This window comes from Panthera pardus, unplaced genomic scaffold (assembly GCF_024362965.1).
Source record: "Panthera pardus isolate Hobbes unplaced genomic scaffold, ASM2436296v1 HiC_scaffold_10, whole genome shotgun sequence".
Lineage (NCBI taxonomy): Eukaryota > Metazoa > Chordata > Mammalia > Carnivora > Felidae > Panthera > Panthera pardus.
Genome location: NW_026526655.1, coordinates 38,536,684 through 38,559,086, shown reverse-complemented (window position 1 = coordinate 38,559,086; position 22,403 = coordinate 38,536,684). Strand labels below are relative to the sequence as shown.

The window sequence follows — 22,403 nt, the reverse complement described above, 5'->3', positions numbered from 1 at the left end:
AAGATGTTATTCTAGTACTAACTAAAGATACAATTATAGAAAACCCCAGACCACAAACATTTCAATAGCATATTTACAACAACTAATCTAATATTATTGCAAATGTACATCAACTAAGTTATGGAAACCTAGGAACCTAATCATCCTTTTAGAACATGCCCCATTTTTAAACTTCAGAACACTTGAAGGTAATTGTATATATAAATTTTTCTAAGTAATCACACAGTTGACTTGGAAACAGAAAATTACTGGAAAAAAAACCCACCTCTATATTTAAGCACAATATAAAATATAGGAAATAAAACACTTCTTTGAACCTCAATAAAAAATATATTCTACTTCAAATATGTGCTTTGACGTGTAAAATAAGATGATTATTAGGAGCATCTATATATACTTCACTCCAAACTTACTTTGCCATATCTCTAGTCAACTGCATAAAACGTTCTCCATCAGATGGAGATAAAAGGTTTAAAATACGCCTATAACCATCCATTGCCATTTTATGATCCCCCATTTGTTCATAAAGGCTTGATCGCTCCCACAGGTAACGGACATTAGTAGGTTCATATTTAAGAGCTAAAAAGAAAAAAGAGAATACAAATTATGGATTTATCACAAAAAGGTGTTCATGATACTTGGGTATGACCAATTCTCTTTCCAGAAAATTAAATGAACGCTCTAAACTAATTGTCTAATAGAATTAAGTGGGTTACTCTAGAACAAATCTATCTTCACAGGAACCCTCAGTTAGGTTTACTCTAAGACCAGACAGAACCTGAATCTCTACATTAATCTTCATTTGGTAACTTAGTGTGATGTTAACCCTCAAGGAACAGCTTAGAACCAACAATGATCTCAGTAGGAAATTGAAGGTAGTGTTCTACCAACTTTTGTGCCATATATTAGCTCACACTATAAAGTTGCTGATAAACATGAAAGCAGACTGGCTCCAAATACTTAACCCTGGGATGACAGAATATAGGGACAGAATATAAGGAATAAATACATTTCAGCTAACATCACCCCAGAGTAGCAAGTACAATTATCAAAAAATATATTATGTAACATTTTTATCAAACAAAATAAGAAAAACATTTTAATTACCTTTTGTGTAGCAAAAAATAGCCTGCTTAATATTATCTTGTTCCAGAGACATTTCTGCCAATCTAACCCATTCTTCAGTGTCACTGGGATTTAAATGTGCAGCAATCAACTCAAACTGCAGAGACTTCTCCATGTCACCTTGGTCCTCATATATCATGGCCAGAGTAGAGAATGGCTCATAAGCCAGAGGAGCTATAATGAATTAAAAAAAACAAATTCCACTGACTGAGGAAAGAAGCATGAGATGATGCAATCCTATGGCTCAAATTATGATCTTGTAATAATTAAACTCTTTTAAACACCCTAGCAGAATTATACGAACTACTTGATGGAATTTAGAAGGTATCATTTCATGAAAAACTCTATTCTCCACCATGTGCTCCTTATGAAAATCCCCCTTTGCTAAGGCTCAACATGGCTTAATAACTGAGTGAATTCATCCCAATGAGCATCAGCACATCAGTGTTGAATCTTCATGATCCAACAACCACAGGCATATGGAATGAATGGACTGAGGATATCTAAACTGCACCTAAATCCAGGATATCAAAATGAATAGTTAATCTGCATTTCTGAAATGTTTCTGAAATGAAGTTCTAAAATCACAAGGGATTAAAGTCAAAGTTATTGTCAAAAATAAACAACTATAAACTAATATAAAGGAAAAGATAATATTGCAATGTAGGAACCAAACAAAATATTCTCAAGAAAAAAGTGTGGTTAATCTTGTTTCTCAGATAGAAAAGAAAAAGCAGTGACCTCAAGTTATCCTAATAAGCAATGCAGGAAATTTTTAAAGTAAACTGTACGTCCAATGTGGGGCTTAAACTCACAACTCCAAGATCAAGAGTTACATGCTCTACCAACTGAACCAGCCAGGTGCTCCAATCCAGGAAATGTTTAACAAGACTTCAGGAAGGTTGGCTGGGAAGACGGTAGAGTAGGCGGACCCTAACCCCACTTCATCCCATGGATGCAACTAGATAACACTGATATCAGCATAAATAATCCAGAAAACGATCTGAAGACCGGCAGAACAAAAACCACAATAAAAGGTATAGAAGAGGTCACAATGAAGAAGGTATGAAGTGTGAAGACACAGTCTGGGAGACAAAGAGGGCCGTCTGCAACAGGAAGGAAGCCAGTGGTGCAAAGAAGGAACCTTCACACTGGAGAGTCCACAAATGGTGAGGTGAATCCCCATAATATTTGCCTTTGAAAGCGAGAGTAGCCGAGTTTCATTGAGTTCTTATAACCAATGGGACTTAAAGTCTGCAATTTAAAAAATCCACCAGCATGGCTCTAGGAGACCCAAGAGGATATTAGCAAGCAAAGTCCCTACCCTTAGATAGCACAAAAAACAGGCCATGCAGATACCATGCAGAACCAGCAGCCTGAAAGACACCAGGGGCAGATGGGAGGGAGAGTGATTTGTTCATCTCAGAGCACGTCCCAGAGAGACAGGGATCACGGGGAGACCCCTCCAGGAACAAAGGAGCTAGCAGGCGTCATCTCCCTACCCATCTACCCCCAGCATAAACAACAACCACCTGCAGGAACCAACACTCGCTACCTAACTTGTTTAAAGCAAGCCCTGCCCCCTTGCACTTTGGCAGATCCACCCTTCCTAGCCATCTGGCCTTAGTCCCCGTTACAGGCCCTTCCCCCAGAAGATCAGTGCAAACCACAGACACCACATCTCCCAACCTGCAAGTTGTGTGGGACTTCAAACGCGGCAGCTGCAAGTGGTGGCAGGTCTCATTTTGCAAGCAGACCACTGCACACCTTGTTAAAATGCAATCCACTTCTGCTGGGGACCAAACAATGCCCACAATAGGCAAAGAGAGCCTCTGCAGACAACTGAACTGAAAGAAAAAGAGGCCAAGACTCAACAGCAGAGCACACAAGACACATATAGGAGACACTCCCTGAAGCACGAGGCCCTGGGGAACAGGGGACACTGGACTACAGTGCACTACAGGACCTCTTCTTCATAAGGATATTATCGTTAACAGCAAGAGAAGTAGCTGATTTTCCTAACATAAAGAAACAGACACAGAAAGTCAGACAAAATGAAGAGACAGAGAAGTATCTCCCAAATGAAAGTATAGAACCAAACCACAGCAAGAGACCAAAGCAAAATGGATACAAATATGCTTGATACAGAATTTAAAGTAATGATCATAAAGATACTCACTGGACTTGAGAAAAGAATGGAAGACATCAGTGAGACCCTTAACACAGAGCTAAAAAAGAATCAATCACAGATGAAGAACATAATAAATGAAATTAAAATACACTTAATGGAATATCAGGCTGGATAAAGCAGGAGAACAAATTAATGACTTAGAAGACACAGTAATGGTAAGTAACCCAGCTGAGCAAAGGAGAGGAAAGAAAATTATGCAAATTGGGAAGTATTAGGAAACTCAATGACTCCATCAACCATAACATAGTAACATAATAACATGTGTATTATAAGGATCTCAGAAGAAGAGAGAGAAGGGGGCAGAAATTTTATTTGAAGATATAACAGCTGAAGACTTCCCCAATCTGGGGAAGGAAACAGATCCAGCTCCTGGAGGCACAGAGATACCTCCAAAAATTCAATAAGGAGGTTCACACCAAGACACATAGTAATTAAAATAGCAAAGTGCACTAATAAGGAAAAAATATAAAAACAGCAAGAGAAAAGAAGACAGTTACACACAAGGGAAACCCTATGAGGCTATCAGCAGATTTTTTAGCAGAAATTTTACAGGCTGTAAGAGAGTGGCATGATATATTCAAAGTGCTAAAAGGGGAAAATCTGTAGACAAGAATACTCTATCCAACAAGGCTATCATTCAGAATAGAAGAAGAGATAAAAAGTTTCTCAGACAAAAAATAAAGGAGTTCATCACCACTAAGACCAGCCCTACAAGAAAATTAAAGGGGACTCTTTGAATGCAAATGAAAGACCCTACATGAAAGTATGAAAAGTAAAAAACACAAAAGTAAAAGTATTTCTGCAAAAATAAGTCAAAGCATTCATAAAATAAAAGGATGTGAAATATGACACTATGTATCTAAAACATGGAGGGGAGATAAGAATGGGCTTAAGCGACCATCAACTTAATATAGACTGCTATTTGCAAAAGATTTTATATGTGAACCTAATGCCAAACACATAAAAAACCAGTAATACATATGCAAAAAAATAAAGAGACAGGAATCAAAGTATATCATTAAAAAAAGCCAACAAACCATGAAAGAGCAAGAGAAGAAAGGATCAGAGAAAATATGCAGAAACAACCACAAAACAAGTAACAAAATAGTAATACATATCTATCAATAATTACTTTGAATGTAAATGGACTAAATGCCACTATCAAAAGACAGTGTGACAGAATGGATAAAAAATTAACACCCATGTATATGCTGCCTACAAAAGACTCATTTCAGATTGAAAGACACCTGCAGATTCAAAGTGAAGGTATAGAGAAACATTTATCGTGCAAATGGATGTTAAAAGAAAGCCAGGGTAGCAAGACAACAGACTTTAAAACAAAGAGTTTGGGGTACCTGTCTGGTTCAGTCACTAGAGCATGCAACTCTTGACCTCGGGGTTGTATGAGCCCTACGTTTGGTGTAAAGATTACTTAAAAAAAATAAAATCTACAAAAAATATATATAATTAAATTAAATTAAATTACATTTAATTTAATTTAATTAAAAAAAAAGACTGTAACAAGAGACAAAAGCTTGAGTGGCTCAGTTGGTTAAGGATTCAACTCTTGAATTTCAACTTATGTCACGATCTCATGGTTTGTAGGTTTGCGTCCCACATTGGGCTCTGCACTGACAGTGCAGAGCCTGCTTGAGATTTGGTCTCCCTCTCTCTCTGCCCTTTCCCTACTCACTCTCTATCTCTGTCTCAAAATAAATAAAAACATTTTAAAAAATTTTAAAAAGAGACAAAGAAGGATATTATATAATAATAAGGGGGCCAATCCAACAAGAGGATATAACAATTGTAAATATTTATGCACTCACCATGGAAGCACCCAAATACATAAAAACAGTTAATAACAAATATAAAGGAAATAACCAGTAATAATACAATAGTAGTAGAGGATGTAAGTGATGTCCACTTATAACAATGGACAGATCATCCAAACAGAAAATCAACAAACAGTGGTTCTGAATGACACACTGGGCCAGATGGATTTAACACACACATTCATAATAAAACAGCAGAATACACATTCTTTTCAAGTGCACATGGAACATTCTCTAGAACAGATCACATTTTAGGCCACAGAAAAAGTCTCAACAAATTAAAAAAAAATTGAAGTCATACCACGCATCTTTACTGACCACAAAACTATGAAACTAGAAATCAACTGTAAGAAAAAATCTGGAAAGAGCACAAATACATGGAAGCTAAATAAGATGCTACTACACAATAAGTGGGTCAACCAAGAAATCAAAGAAGAAATCAAAAACTACACGGGAACAAATGAAAACACAATGATCCAAAATCTTTCGGACACAGCAAAACTGGTTCTAAGAGTGAGTTTATAGCAATACAGGACATCAAGAAGCAAGACAATTTTCAAATAAACAACCTAACCTTATATCTAAAGAAGTTAGAAAAAGAAGAATAAAACCCAAACCCGGCAAAAGGAAGGAAATAATAAAGATCAGAGTGGAGGGGCACCTGGCTGGCTCAGTGGGTATACAATACTCTAGATCTCAGATTGTGATTTCACGCCCCACACTGGGTACAGAGACTACTTAAAAATAAAACCTTAAAAAAAAAAATTAGAGCAGAAACAAATGATAAACTAAAAAAAAAAAAAATAGAACAGAACAATGAAACCAGGAGCTAAGTTCTTTGAAAAGATCAACAAAATTGATAAACCTCTACTAAAATTATCAAAAAAAGGAAAAGGGAAAAAAAAAAAAAAAGTGAGAGGACCCAAATAAACAAAGTCACAGATGAAAGGAGAGAAATAACAACCAACACCACAAAAATACAAAAATTGTAACAGAAGATTATGCAAACCTTTATGTCAAAAAATTAGACAACTTAGAAGAAATGGATAAATTCCTAGAAACATACAACCTACCAAGACTGAAGCAGGAAGAAATAGAAATTTTGAACAGACCAATAGCAGTAATGAGACTGAAGCAGTAATCAAAAAACCAAAAGTCCAGGATTAGACAGCTTCAGAGGTAAATTCTACCAAACATTTATTTTTTTTATGTTTATTTATTTTGAGAGCAAGTGTGCATGCACACACATCAGCAGGGGAGGGGCACAGAGAGAGGGAGATAAAGAATCCCAAGCAGGTTCCATGCTGTCAGCACAGAGCCTGATGCAGGGCTGGATCTCACAAACTGTGAGATCATGACCTAAGTCGAAACCAAGAGTTGGACACTTAACCGACTGAGCCACCCATGTGCCCCCTAGCAAACATTTAAAGAAGAGTTAATACCTATTCTCCTCAAACCATTCCAAAAACATAAGAGGAAGGAAAACTTCCAAATTCACTCTATGAGGCCAATATTACCCTGATACCAAAACAAGATAAAGACACTACAAAAAGAACTACAGGCTTGTATCTCTCATGAATACAGATGCAAAAATCCTCAACATATTAGCAAACCAAATCCAACAATACATTAAAAAATCATACAATACAATCAAATGGGATATTCCCAGGATGTAAGGGTGGCTCAGTTTTCACAAAAAATCAACACTATACATCACATCAATAAGAGAAAGGATGAAAACTACATGGTCATTTCAACAGATGCAGAAAAAGCATTTGAAAAAGTACAACATCCACTCATGATAAAAATCCTCTGCAAAGCAGATCTAGAGGGAACATACCTCAACATAATAAGGGCCTTATATGAAAAACCCACAACCAATATCACACTCAATGGTAAAAAACTGAGAGCTTTTACCCTAAGATCACAAACAAGACAAGGATGTCCACTCTCATCACTTTTATTCGACATAGTACTGGAAGTCCAAGCCACAGTAATTAGACAATATAAAGAAATAAAAAGCATCCAAACTGGTAAGGAAGAAATAAAACTCTATTTGTAGATGACTTGATACTATATACAGAAAACCCTGAAGACTCCACCAAAAAACTATTACAACTGATAAATGAATTCAGTAAAGTCACAGGATACAAATCAACGTATATCAATCTGTTGCATTCCGGGGCACCTGGGTGGCTCAGTTGGTTAAGCGGCCAACTTCGGTTCAGGTCATGATCTCGGGGTCTGTGAGTTCAAGCCCCGTGTCGGGCTCTGTGCTGACAGCTCAGAGCCTGGAGCCTGTTTCCGATTCTGTGTCTCCCTCTCTCTGACCCTCCCCCGTTCATGCTCTGTCTCTCTCTGTCTCAAAAAAAAATAAACGTTAAAAAAAATTTTTTTTTTAAATCTGTTGCATTCCTATATACTAATAATGAAGCAGCAGAAAGTGAAATCAAGAAAACAATCCCAAGGGCACCTGGCTGGCTCAGCTGGTAAAGCATGTGGCTCCAGATCTCGGAGTCATGAGTCCAATGTAGGGTGTAGAGCTTATTAAAAAAAAAGGGGGAGGGGGGCAGACACCTGGGTGGCTCAGTGAGGTGGGCAACCAACTCTTTGATATTGGCTGAGGTCATGATCTTGCAGTTGTAGGATCAAACCCCACATCAGGCTCTGCACTAGGCATGGAGCCTGCTTGCAATTCTCTCTCCCTCTCTCTCTGCCCCTCCCCCACTCACTTGCTCTCTCAAAATAAATAAATAAACTTTAAAAATAAAATAAAAACAGAACTACCCTATGACTCAGTAATTGTATTACTATTAACCCAAAAAATACAAAAACATTAATTTGAAGGGATACATACACCTCAATGTTTATAGCAGCATTATTTATAACGGCCAAACCATGGAAAAAGCCCAAATGTCCATCAATAGATGAATGGATAAAGAAGATGGTGTGTGTGTGTGTGCGTGTGTGTGTGTGTGTGCGTGTGCGTGTGTGAGTATTATTTGGCCATAAAAAAAAATGAAATCTTGCCATCTGCAATACGGATAGAGCTGGAGAGTATAAAGCTAAGTGAAATAAGTCAGTCAGAGAAAGACAAATACCATATGATTTCACTCATATGTGGAATTTAAGAAACAAAACAAATGAGCAAAGAAAAAAAGAGGGAGAGAGAGAAACCAAAAAACAGATTCTTAATAGAGAACAAACTGATGGTTACCAGAAAGGAGGTGGGTCAGGGGATAGGGGTGAGTAAGAGGGTATAGGGATTAAAGAGTACATTTATCATGATGAAAAAAATAAAATTAACAAAGAAAAAACCAAAGACCTCTAAAAGGACCCTTGCCCAGATAAAATGAAATGCCAAAATACTGAAAAGATAAATGAACAGTTTACTGTATTACAATTACCCAAGCCACTACGCAGGTCACCATTTGGCAACACATCAGGAAAACAAAATGACAAATACAAGTAATTAATCAAAGAGTCACTTCTGAAGATATCCTCCAATGAGCCCAAGATTTGCAGTTTAATGAAAAATGATATATGTAAATTGTGTCTTTTACCAAAAAGTAGATTAAAATAACCTAGCTCTGCCTAATCTGGAAAATGAAAGAAAAAAAAGAACACTTTTTAAGTGGTTTCAACACGTGTCATATTTAAAAAACACTAATGCTCCAAAAGTCTAAAAACCCCAAAATGAAACATTAAAAAACAAACAAAAATAAAAAAAAGGCTATAAGAGTTCAATAAATATTAATACTTCATTAAGTCATACTCTATGATTTTCATTTTCTTGGTAATGATTTCTACTGAATATGAAAAATGGCAAATCACTATTATCATAATCATTTCCAAGCTTCTGAATATTTTTTCCAAATAGTACAGTGAAGTGCTCCTCCACTTGTTTTAAGACACTCTATTAAACTGCTATTGTCAATAATCCCCCCTACAGAAAACACCTTGTCTTATGATTTCCATGCACATCAATATCGCCTCCTCCCGTTCTCCTCGAGCAAAGCGAATGTTGGCTTCACCCATGAGACCCCTCAGAGCTCTGGGAAGTTTACTTCGAGGTCTTTTCTCCTGTATAGAAAAAAAATGACATTTAGACTAAAATACAGTAGTGTCTTAGATTTCAATTCCAACCAAATTAATAAATGCAGAACATAATGAAACTGAAATTTCCCTTTAAAATTTCTCAATATTCTAAATTGAGAAATAAGGACTAAATGACTATAATTCTAACCCATTAATATTAAAGTCTATATTTCAGGAAAAAGTCTAAAACTAATCTCAACAAGAAAAAGAAATATTCTATAACATTCTCCAAAAAGGAACACCTCAGAAAATTAAAACAAACTTCCTAAGTACAAAGTTCAAACCACAGTGAAGTATATAAAGAAAGTAAAAATCAAAGTGGTCAAGAATTATTAATTACTAACTAGAATAATAACAAATGTAGAACCTGATGTTGCAAAATGGATTTATGTGCCACTAAACTTATAACCTACTGAAGATCCTCCTTCCTTCTAATTTATCTACTCAGAAGAAAGTTGGTTAAAAAGTTATAATATGGAACTTTTAATAGCAAAACTATAGCATATTTTGACACACGCAATAATTAAGGTTTTACATTTTAAAAAATCTCTAAGGTGAAACATAAGAAAGTAGGTGGCTCAGGGGCGCCTGGGTGGCGCAGTCGGTTAAGCGTCCGACTTCAGCCAGGTCACGATCTCGCGGTCCGTGAGTTCGAGCCCCGTGTCAGGCTCTGGGCTGATGGCTCGGAGCCTGGAGCCTGTTTCTGATTCTGTGTCTCCCTCTCTCTGCCCCTCCCCCGTTCATGCTCTGTCTCTCTCTGTCCCAAAAATAAATAAAAAACGTTGAAAAAAAAAATTTTTTTTAAATAAAAAATAAAAAAAAAAGAAAGTAGGTGGCTCAGTCAGTTAAGCGTCTGACTCTTGGTTTCAGCTCAGGTCATGATCTCGCTGGCCTGTTTCGGATCCTCTGTTTCTGTCCCTTCCCTGCTCATGTTTACAGGCTCTCTCTCTCTCTCAAAATAAATAAAAAGAAAAAAAAAAAGAAACGTAACAGTTGTCTCATGATATTTCCTTTTTTACAGTTTGAATTCTTTCCAGATATACATATCATTTAAAGATTTCTTTTTCGATTACTATGTCACATTTTTACATTATGTTTATAAAGACTAAAATAAATTATTTACTTTCATCATCTTCTTGGTTTCACGATTGAGAACCATCTCCAATACAAACACATCTCCTGCAGTGGGTTGCTCAGGTGTTTCTTCTTCCTCTTCTTCTTCTTCTTCCTCTTCCTCCTCATCATCTTCATTCTCCCCAAGCATGGAAGCAAAGACCTTGTGAACTGATTTACTGACTCCATCTGATGTTTCTCCTGAAGAAAGACACATGGAGATTGCCAACAAACAAACAAAAACCCATTAGAACACTCGGTAGTCAAAAGGGAAAAAAAAGAATCCAGTATTTTCTGAAAGTAAAAGTAGAGAACAAACATTCCAAAACACAACCCAAAGAAGAAATCTGTTACAAAGTCATATATTTTACTCTGTAGGAACTGCTGACTCAACCTTTAGGCCTCATTAAGATGTACAGGAGAATTAAGCGGGAAATCAGAAGTGTACATAGTTACCACTTAAAAGCAGAGAGAAAAAAAAATAAAAGAACTGTAAGACACAGACCTGAAAACTAAACAAGTCTGATGGTACACACCAGGTGGCATAGCATAGTGATTAAAGATAAGGCCTCCAGAGTCAAGCTGTCTGATTTCAAACTTCATCTCCAATTATCACTAACTGTATAACCTTGGGTAAATTACTGAAGCTCTCTGAACCTCAGTTTCCTCATTTATAAAAGACGTTAATAATAATGTCTGACAGGGGCATTTGGGTGGCTCAGTCGGTTAAGCGTCTGACTTTGGCTCAGGTCATGATCTCATGGTTCGTGAGTTCGAGCCTCACATCGGACTCTGTGCTGACACCTTGGAGCCCGGAGCCTACTTCAGATTCTGTGTCTCCCTAGTCTGTTCCTCCCCCACTTGTACTCTCTCTCTCTCTCAAAAATAAATAAAAATTAAAAAAAAAATTTTTTTTAAATAATAATGTCAGAAAGACCAAAGAACTCTTGATCTTGGGGTTGGGAGTTCAAGCCCCATGCTGAGCACAGAGCTTATATACATACATACATACACACAAACATACATAAATAGTGGTTGTACCATTTAAATAAATAGGTAGATAAATAAATACAGTACCATAATAATAATGTCTGCTTTAGGCTCACTCTAAGGATGAGGTGAGGTTTTATATATATGCACTTAGAATAATGCCCAGGATACAGTAAAAGCTTAATAGATGCTATTATTAAAACAGTATTATCATTTCAGGAACAAAATAATATGACATAATTCATTTGTATCTGAGGATGCCACTATAGTACAATAATTTTTGCAAGTTCATAATGATAACCTTAAATGATCATGTAATGCTTAAGGTTGAGGCCAATTTTCTGTTAAAGCAGAGGCATGTAACATATTTTAGAAAAACTCCAATGAAACAGTTAAAATTTTACATACATTTTATATAATTTTACATAATTGTATTAAAAAACTTGCAAGCTTATTCACTTACATGAAATACGTCAAATCCCAAAGATGCTGGATAGACAAGATAGTTAATATGTTTGAGGAAGGACAAAAATTTTTAAAAACCCACATATTCTGAACAACAAATAAGTAATCATTCTTAAAAAGTCATAATGACCAGCTTCAAGAATTGTGAACATCCTAAATAAATGTAAGAATATGTACACAGAAGATCCAAAAGAATATACATACATACTGCCAGAATACATGAATTAAGCAAGGTTCCTGGATACAAGGTTAATATACAAAAATTACTTGTAGTTTTTGATCAGCAATAGAAACCTCCACTTGGTCCAAGGAGGCAGGAATAAAGCTGGTTTTCTGCATGTAAACTCTGTGTAAAAAGAGTTATTCACAGGGAAAAGAACCAGCTTCTACTTCTACCCCCTAGAACTAGAAAGTTTAATTTAGTTCTCATTCAGATACTATACACAAAGCTACATTCTAATTGACATTTCAGTATCCCACATAACTTGTCACGGGTAAATGGATACTATGAACTATTATCAGTATTCTGTTCACGAGGAAGGTATGTCAATCACTGGAAATTAATGAATTTGCAAACTAGTTCATCAATTAGACTCTGATGGCTGTAATTAGATGGGACTAACCAAATCTGGTATCTGCACTTGCAGAGCTGAGGACTGGATTCTCGAAAGAGGCAGCATACCAAGAAATCTATACTGTGTGTAAAGACCCATCTGGGGCAGCCAACTGGACTTCCACACTGGCATTTTTTATCTTATCTCCTATGACTAATGCAGTGGTTTGGAAGCTACTTTGTTTAGAAGCATAAATCATTACCATTGGGGGAGTATAGTCTGGAAATATTAGTAACCAAAAGGGCCAGTTTAAAAAACAGTGACTCTACAAAGGCTCCCAAATACTGATGTCAATTTGAAATACTTTTCCACAAAAATAACCCATAAAACTAACCATCACCATATTCAAAACCTCATCAAATATTTATTGAGCACCTATTATATGCCACGCACTATAATTATGCTACTGACAAACTAGATAATCCAGAATACCACTGCAATGAAAAAACAATGTTTTCATTAAATTATTAGGTAGTCGTAACATTTAATGCAAGTAGCAAATGATTTTAACATACCTTCATTGACCTCATTGTCCTGCGATTTGCTGGAGTCAATTCCTGATGATGATGGAACTTCAGAGTCATGTGGATTTTCTTCAACTGATAACTTTCCTTTTTCTTGAACACTCTGTGATTGAAAATTAATGATTCCAAAAAATAATGCAGATTTAGTTCTCTCCAGATGGGAATAGGGCATTTGCCTCATTTTCTATTTCTATAAAACTTGAGCTTTACATAAGTCTGAATACTGTCAAAGCATTTCATAGTCTCATCCCTCACGACTGTCTGAATCAGTCACTTGTAAAAAATAATTTACTACATCTGGATTATTTCATGAATCTACACATTATATCCTAGCTTTTTAAATGAAAAGAGATGGGTCTTTATTAGGTGCATGAATTAGGAACGAATCCACCAATTAATTTCAAAGAGTGCAATATTTGTTTTCCCTCGGACTTCTTATAAGTGAGAGGATATGTAAAGTTCAGATATTCTAAGTATCAAAAAATATGAATGAAGATTTTATCGGAAAAGAAAACTCGCTTTCTTGTGGAAGATTACATCACACCACTGGGAGACTCCTCAGAAATGGGAGCTCGAACCCCTCGGTTTAAAAATAAACTGAGGCCTAAAGAAGAGAGGTGAGTTGCTCACCCGAACACAAAAAGAATCGGTGGCAAAACTACTACTAGAATCAGAAACACTGACGGGGTGGGGGAGGAGGGGGGTGGGGGAGGAGGGAAGAGAGACAGAGAAGAGGTTACCACAAAGACAAGCTTTTTGGTGGGAGATATTTCTTAAGAGGAGATTAACACATGGATGAGAGGTGAGAACCCGCATTTGGGTAAGAAGGGGAAGAAGCTGCTAGGAAGTCCCGGCCCGCTCCATCACAGCGAATGGGGTCATCTGGGTCCCCCACATCTAGCTGCATTAGGGCGACACCACAGTGAGGGGCATCCTGGCCTGGCCATCGCCTCACTTTCTTCTCGCGGGTTTTTCTCTCTTCTCTCCGCCTTTCGAACTCCTCAAAGGAGATCTTCCCTTCCAGGTAGTCGATGAGCTCTGGGCTGAAACCCGACATTCCTGCTTCGGGGTGCGAATACGCAGCAACAAGAACCAGGACAGAGAACCGGAAAAAGCGAGACTTCCTAGATTTTACCTAACCCCCCGGCGCGAGAAAAGCGACGCGGCGTCCTCCTGAGAAACGGGCCCGGCCTGCGCCGCAGCCGCTGCGCTCAGGTTCCGCAGGCGCATATGGTCCGGCAGCCTTCGAGGCGAGAGAGGGGCGGAGCCGGCCGCTCGGGTCTTGGCCTGCTGCCCTGGCTCAAATTTATTGTTTAAGAGGATTAGGGAGTTAAAAAAAAAAAAAAAAGTGCTTTAAAGACATTTTCCTTAATCTAGATCGTTTCCCTCAATTCTTCATTCTCCTAATCCACTTCATTTTCTGAATGTTTGTTCTTTAAATTAATTTGATCTTTTCTTTGGTGCATTATTTTCTTGATTTAACCAACTGCACTGCCACGTCCATTTTTCTCCTGCCACAGAAAGCTAAAGTCCTCTCCCAATTTGTGCTCTAAGTCTCATATCCTCCACCATTAGTTTTCCCGTCTTCCACAAATTCTCAAACTCTCCCTTTCCTCAGGGCTCCTCAGTCCTTAAGTAAGTTTATCGGAACTTCACGTTCCACCTATCACTCCCACCCAAGTTTTCTTTTCTTAACAGTCAAACTTTTAGAATCAAATGCTTGATGTGGTTACCATACACTCTTGCCCATTTACTATAGGTCATGTACTGGCTTATGCATATTACATACATAGCTCAAAATAACCCTTAAAAATGGATGTTGCTTTCATTTTATTTTTATCTATCTATCTATCTATCTATCTATCTATTTTGAGAGAGAGCGAGGAAACTCGTGCTTGTGCCGGGGTGGGGATGAGGGAGTGGCAGAGAGAAAGGAAGAGAGAATTCCAAGCAGACTCCCCCTGCTGCCGGTGGGGGCGGTGGGGGGGGGGGTTGATCCCACAAACTGTGAGATCATTACCTGAGCTGAGATCAAGAGCTGGGCTTAATAGCTGACCACCCAGGCACCAGAGGATGTTGCTATTATTAATGCCAAAGTCCTATATCTAATAAGTAGCAGAGCCAGGATGTGAACCCTGATCTATCTGACCCCAAATCCCATGCATTGGAATTAATATGACATATGGCCTCCCCTCAATGGAACTATTCTTCACTTGCTGAACACTCCTGTGGTTTATATTTTACCTTGTGTTATAAATATTTCTCTGCTGTCCTATTCTAGACACACTGTCTGTCAACATCTTGAGAATAGTACTACCTGATGCATCTTTGTGAATTCTAGTAATCTGTGCTTAAAACACGTTTATGAATTAAACTGGGTGGAATTGAGAGTACCTTAGAAATGAGCAATAGTGTTTAGGTACAGAGAATGAAGCTCCATATAAAGCTAAGGTTAGATATAGGTTACATGGAGCCTATCACTTAGCCATTGGTACCTCTTTGTTACAATCTAGATGAGGATAAGAACAGAAGAATGTCAGAATGACAGCTGTGACCCCAAGACTTCTAGATAAGAGGGGAAAAAATCTCACAGCTAGAAATCATCACTTTCTCATAATGAAGGATCCTCAGGACTCTACCTGGGTGTAAAATATGGGGGCTAGTAGGAAAGGTTGGATTAAGGAACTCAACAAAAATCACTTGTAGGGAAATTCTCCCTGCCTTCTCCAGGCAAGCAGGGAACTGCATCTAAGAAGTCAAAACTCTGGTCCTAACTCTCCTAGGGGAAAAGAAGGGAGTCAAAGGCAAGAAAGATGGTACCTCATAAGGAGAATTCTCTACTAAGACCCAGATGGCTTAGACTAGGTTGTTTCACTATCACCTGACTGGAATATGGAATAACAGTTGTGCAGCTATCCATTCATGTTGGGGGAGAATAGGGAACAAGGAGAAAGAGATAAAAGGATAGTTTTTATGCCATTATTAAAGAGACAACAGACCCAAAATCACTTGTGCTAAAAACCACATCAGGAACCAAGACTTAATATATAATTTAGTTGCAGTTTCAACCTCTCTTAGGAGTGGTCAATCTGGAATTACATGGTCAGCGCTAGTGAGGTAATAGACCTCACTGCATGATAGACCTCTGCTGTCCCCTAAAGGGAAGTGACCTTGCCACAAACAATCCACTCTCTGCTTGGTGACTTCCTTGTCCCACCTTCTTCTAGCTACAAAGTCTTTCATTTTGTACAGCTCTTTGGGGCTCCTTTCTATTTGTTAGATGATGCCCAATTCATGGTTCATTGAATAAATCCAATAAAATCTTTAAAATCTACTTTAAAATTTGAATTTGGTTTTTAACACTGCTATGGAACACCTTGTTGACATGAAAGTTGTTTTACAGGTCACATTGTAGCAATATATCTTAAAATTGTAATCTTTCTGTTTTTCTTTTATCCACTTCCTTGAAAGTGATTTGTACCCTGGTGAGTCAGAGGCATCTGCATTACTTTGAGAAGAAGTGAAATTGTTACAGCGGTAATAAAAATAGCAAGAAGAAACTTTTCAGACTTTCTGACTGATTTTTGAGGAATCAAAATGGAATGTCTGAAGGAAGCAGAACATTGAATGGGTGCCATGACAGTAGAATTAAGAGTACACAGGGAGGAGATGACTCCATCCTTTCTCCTTTTCAAGGGGTCGAACCACAATGGGATGTGACCCTTTTGGGGAGACAATTTTTCCATAGTTCTCTCACTTTTCTGCAAAAGTTTTTGGCAACTTTCAATCTGGGCTATATTTCCAAAGATGTCTGTAGAACAAACAACCTTGAAAGACAGACCTACTGTCTTTCTCTGTGATAGAGGACAGATTTGTTTTCTGGCCAGTACAATAGATATAATGCTTCCATCTGGGGCAAAGATTGGGCATGTTTGCTAGTAGCCCCATATAAAAGTGGGGATATCCTAAGTTTGGGGTTCCTCAGCACAAACCCACTCATGTGCAGCAGGTGCTTGGATTCACCTCCATGTGGCTCCCATGATACTTCGGGTATAAGGAGAACCAATGTGGATGTACAACTCATGCTGCCTGCAGTGCCATGAGTAATAAAATATGCAGCCTCAGACCCAGGGGTCTCATGTGTCTATTAGAATCTGTGAAACTGTAGTAGGATAGTGTGCGGCTTACAAGTCACACTTGTAAGTGTGACTTAGAAGTCACACTCTTAACAGTCCTTTTTTTTTTTTTTAATTTTTTTAATGTTTATTTATTTTTGAGACAGAGAGACAGAGCATGAACAGGGGAGGGTCAGAGAGAGAGGGAGACACAGAATCTGAAACAGGCTCCAGGCTCTGAGCTGTCAGCACAGAGCCCGACGCGGGGCTCGAACTCACGGGCCGCGAGATCATGACCTGAGCCGAAGTCGGACGCTTAACCGACTGAGCCACCCAGGCACCCCTCTTAACAGTTCTTGACTACCCTAGTTCTGGGATAGGGGACAATAGGTCATGGCCTGGGAATGTGGGCCTCATCAAAGAGGAGCAGAGTCAGTGTTGAAAGGCTGTCAGAGGACTATGTAGAGAATTACCATGGGCCCCGGGGAGCCTGGATCACTTGCAAAGCATTGAATTTCACTGGAAGAAACATGACATTTCTGCTGTTTACCTAGCAATGGTTCTCAGCCAAGAAAAAAATCACTTCCCAAGTGGGCTTTTTAGAAATGTGTGTAGGGAAGTTTTGGTTGTCAAAATAATAGGGTAGGGGTGGGGAAATGACTGACATACAATGTCTGAGGACCAGGTGTGCTAAATGGTCATACAAGTGGAGACTTGTCCTTCCCCAATGGCATCACCACCAAGAAACTCCAGTCAGTATGGAGTGTAGGCCATCCATCAACAGCTATCTCCCAATGTGAGTTTTCCAGCAGAAGGATGCATGCTCCTGCCTTGAGACTTTGCAGGCTCATAGTTAAAAGTCCGTGTGGATGCTCTTCCTTTTCAAGGCCCTGAAATTAATAAGTATTCCCTTTGTGGCAGTACTGACACCCAGAACAGGGCTGGTAAAAGGAAAGGAAAACCAGTCAATGCTACTTGAGTGGAACTAGAGGGTGGTACAACACTGCTAACTACTCTACCCTTTATTTGAATATTTTTTATGAGGAATAGCTCATTGTCAGTAATTACTTATATCTTTTATTTTTACTTATTTTTTTAGTGAGTGAGACAAAGAGTGAATGTGAATGGGGGTGGGGGGAGCAGTGGGAGAGGTATAGGGAGAGAGAGAGAACCTTCAGCAGGCTCCAAACCTAGCGCGCAGCCCAACACAGGGCTTGTTCTCACCACCCTGAGATCATGACCTGAGTCTAAATCAAGAGTTAGATGCTTAACTGACTGAGCCACCCAGGTGCCCCTAGTTCTATCTTTTAAATGGTTAAACACAGGGGCAGCTGGCTGGCTCAGTCAGTTAAGCACCCAACTCTTGATTTGGGCTCAGGTCATAATCTCATGGTTCGTGAGATCAAGCCCCGCATTGGGTTCTGCTCTGACAGCACAGAACTTGCTTGGGATTCTCTCTCACACTCTCTCTCTGCCCCTCCTCTGCTCACGTTCTCTCTCTCTCAAAATAAAGAAATAAACTTTAAAAAGTTTAAATGCTAAAAAAACCCCCATAATCTTGATATAAACTAGAAGCAGCTTCTATTACCATATAATAGCACAATAGCACACCTTCAGTTCGACACATATTAAACACTCGCTACATGTAGAGCATTGTGCTAGGTGCTGGAGAAATAAAAATCACTTAGATATGATCTCTGCTCCCAAAGACCTCACAACCCTCCAGAGAAAAGACACACACACACACACACACACACACACACACACACATTACTAGTTAAAACAGGACAAATTAAACCAGATGAAGAAATCTATTTTTCCATAAGTATTTTATTATTGATATTCAGTATCAATCATCCACAAGACAGCCACAGAAGACTATCATGAAAGGTACAGGCTAATGTTCCTAGGATGCCAATGTTTTTGCATTCTAGTATAATGTTCGTTTTTCAAGAATCCCAGAGAAAATGATGTGGCTCTCCATAATGATACAGGAAAAGCAGCTATTCCAAATGAAAATATGAGAGTCAGAATATTTCAACCTGAGCTGGTGGAGAGAGGAGAAGGTCAGTTGGTTGTAAAAAAGGGACCTGTTTCTACTCCACCTGTTTCCACTCGCCCTTCTTAAGAAGCTGTGTGTGCAGAAGAACCAGAGCCGAGTGCAGCTGGGATATTTGGTGTAACACAATGTCCACCTCTGAACGATGGCAGGGAACATCTCCAAAAGACTCTAGCAACTCCTAGAATCCCCAGTGCCTTTGCTTTCCATTTCAACTTAACTGTGGATATTTATCACTTCCTCTCCCTTGGTGTGAAACAAACATTGTGAGGTCTTTCAGTGGCATATGCTGAATGTGGGAATGCAGCTTCTTTTCAGGAAAAAGAGCAATTTTAAGCCCAAATCTCTATTATATATAATGAACGATACTAAAAATGAGCAGAGTCCCTTTCCAGTAAAAAATGTTTATTGATAGGGGCACCTGGGTGGCTCAGTCAGTTAAAAGTCTGACTTTGGTTCAGGTCATAGTCTCATGGTCTGTGGGGTCCGTGAGTTCGAGCCCCAAGTCGCGCTCCGTACTGACAGCTCAGAGCCTGGAGCCTGGAGTAGAAACAGGTCCCTTTTTTTACAACCAACTGACATTCTCCTCTCTCCACCAGCTTAGGCTGAAATATTCTGACTCTCATATTTTCATTTGGAATAGCTGCTTTTCCTGTATCATTATTCTGTGTCTCTCTCTCTCCTCCCCTCCCTCGCTCATACTCTGTATCTCTCTCCTTCAAAAATAAATAAACATTAAAAAAAATTTTTTTTAATGTTTATTGATAAAAGGTAATAAGCACACAAGCTTGAAAGACAAGCTTAAAGGAAAGGTAATTTGAATCATCATCTCTTTGGACTCTACAGTATTTTTGTAACTCTTAGAAATATGTCCAGTGCTCTACATTGATGTTTATGATTTATAGAATGGAAAAAAGACTCCAAAAATATGCACATAAGTCACATATGTCCCAAAGCTCGACCCATTTATATGTAAATCTGGAAATGTAGAATAAAACCATGATAAATTGACAAAAGTGGAGGGGGAAAAGGTTTTCCCATGACCATGATTGAATTTTTCTGATGAGAAGCTTGATCTGTAGTTTTAAAATAGCCAGACACCTGAAAGAACAAGAAAATGTTATCATGAAATAGAAAGTGAAGACTCTTCAAGCAACACAATGACCCAAAGAGCAACATATTTCAACAAAGACTCTTTTTGTTTTTCTTTTCTAATCAGAGATGTTAGGAAAGGAGCGCATGTAATTATGAAATATTCCCCTGGGGCGCCTGGCTGGCTCAGTCAGTTGAGAGGCCGACTTCGGCTCAGGTCGCTCAGGTCATGATCTCACGGTCCGTGGGTTCAAGCCCCGCGTCGGGCTCTGTGCTGACAGCTCAGAGCCTGGAGCCTGTTTCAGATTCTGTGTCTCCCTCTCTCTGACCCTCACCCGTTCATGCTCTGTCTCTCTCTGTCTCAAAAATAAATAAACGTTAAAAAAAAATGGAAATATTCTCCTAATAGAAGCTTAACTTCTCTCACAAAGTTGAAAAACTCCCATCACATTACAATACTACCAACTTGGTGTTTTCTCTGTTTCCTGCCCTTAAACATTACCTCAGTCCATGCTCACATGACACTATTTATTTGATATTTTCTCTATAGTATCTGTGAGTTAGAGATCAGTGTCTGCAATTTATAAATGAAGAAACTAAGGCTCACAACCAGATTGCATGCAATTCTGTCTCATACTAAAGCAGATACTGCGATATTAATAACTATTCTTTACTTTAGTGTTTAATAGCCTAGGGCCCAAGAGTGAATATTAGTCAAGGTAACCCTTCCATAATGTCTTCCCGTTCATTCTATTTCATTTTCTCATTGTAAGAGCTTTCAAGCACATATGCCACATAGTAAATTGCATCTTCCATTTAGAATAACAATCATTATTTTAAAAAATCATCACATTTAAAGGAACTAATAATCAAAATGCTTTCCCATACACAATAAAGTACAGCAATAGTATGTATGTTCCTCACAATTTCATCCCTACCCATTGGAAGAATGGGAGTGGATTTTAATCATGATTCAGTTCCCTTTATTATTTAGCCAAACAAAAAGTTAATAGACTAGAATCACATTGTGTTTTCTTGGAGTACACCATACCTGTTTGTTGTTTCTTTTTCCTAAATGGTAAATATTTATTTGATAGGAATGCTCAAGTAATAAGAATAGGGGCACCTGGGGGGCTCAGTTGGTTAAGTGACCAACTCTTGATTTCGGCTCAGCTCATGATCTCACTGTCATGCTCCACACTGGGCGTGAGCCTGCTTGAGGTCCTCTCTCTCTCACTCTCTCTCTCTCTCTTCTCCTTTCCTGCTTGCTTGCGCATGTGTGCTCTCTCTCTCACTCTCTCTCTCTCAAAAAAAAAAAAAAAAAAGGAATAATAAAACACAAATTTTAAACATAAATAAATTTCTAATTTTTTTCCATGAGGAAAGTGCCATCTTTACAATATTTTACTTTTTTTTTTCTTTAGGTGAGGAAGTTCAAACTCAAATATATGTTTATTACTTTTTTCCAAGAAGACAATTTTTTTAAACTTTTCTATTAAATCCAACTACACAATTTGACATTTTTAAAGTTTATTTATTTATTTTGAGAGGGGAGGGGAGGGGCAGAGAGAGAGAGGGAGAGAGAGAAAATCTAAGCAGACAGCTCAGAGCTTGAATCCAGGCTCGATCTCATGAACTGTGAGATCAAGACCTGAGCCGAAATCAAGAGTTAGATGTTTTTAACCAACTGAGACACCCAGATGCCCCACCTTATTTCTTTGTATATGATTTCCACATAACTAGCTATATGACCTGGTATTCAAAAAACATAGGTAAAAGTGTGTGATATTCCACTATATTTACTAATCCTATTAAGAGTGATAATTCTAGGGGCACCTGGAAGGTTCAGTTCATACAGCAGGTGACTTTTAACCTCGGAGTTGTGAGTTAAACCCCATGTTGGGCATACAGACTACTTTAAATTAAAAAAAAAAGAGTGATCATTCTATTTTAATATATCTCTTCCCAGAAAACTATGCTTATAAAATTATAAACTTTCATTTCTTTTTAAAACCAGACAGCGAAATACATGAACCAAATCCAAATATTAACGGTGATGAGTATCATCAGAACTGAGCACATATTTCTATGAGGAAATAAAATCATTTTTTCAAATAAATACTTTCAAAATCTCTTTATGACTGAGTTGTTATCATTGGACAGATCCTGGGAATAAAGGGATAAC

The 22,403-nt window shown here is 38.2% G+C and overlaps 2 protein-coding genes across 3 annotated transcripts in view; both read right to left on the bottom strand.

Annotated features, from left to right (window-relative positions):
- The window catches only part of GTF3C3 (general transcription factor IIIC subunit 3), a 39,110-nt gene extending 25,002 nt beyond the window's left edge, over positions 1-14,108 (bottom strand). The window contains exons 1-6 of the mRNA XM_019428333.2: positions 13,908-14,108; positions 12,944-13,055; positions 10,370-10,560; positions 9,108-9,231; positions 1,108-1,299; positions 414-579 (exon numbers count right to left, since the gene is read on the bottom strand). Of these exons, the coding sequence (XP_019283878.1) occupies positions 414-579; positions 1,108-1,299; positions 9,108-9,231; positions 10,370-10,560; positions 12,944-13,055; positions 13,908-14,009 (887 nt within the window). The 5' untranslated portion in view covers positions 14,010-14,108. The remainder of the gene's footprint in view (positions 1-413; positions 580-1,107; positions 1,300-9,107; positions 9,232-10,369; positions 10,561-12,943; positions 13,056-13,907) is intronic.
- A 4,769-nt stretch (positions 14,109-18,877) lies between these two features.
- CUNH2orf66 (chromosome unknown C2orf66 homolog) overlaps positions 18,878-22,403 on the bottom strand; it is a 34,432-nt gene continuing 30,906 nt past the window's right edge. For both annotated transcript variants that reach the window (XM_019428336.2, XM_053906679.1), the window contains one exon: positions 18,878-20,227. The gene's annotated coding sequence lies outside the window, so the exon portion shown is untranslated. The remainder of the gene's footprint in view (positions 20,228-22,403) is intronic.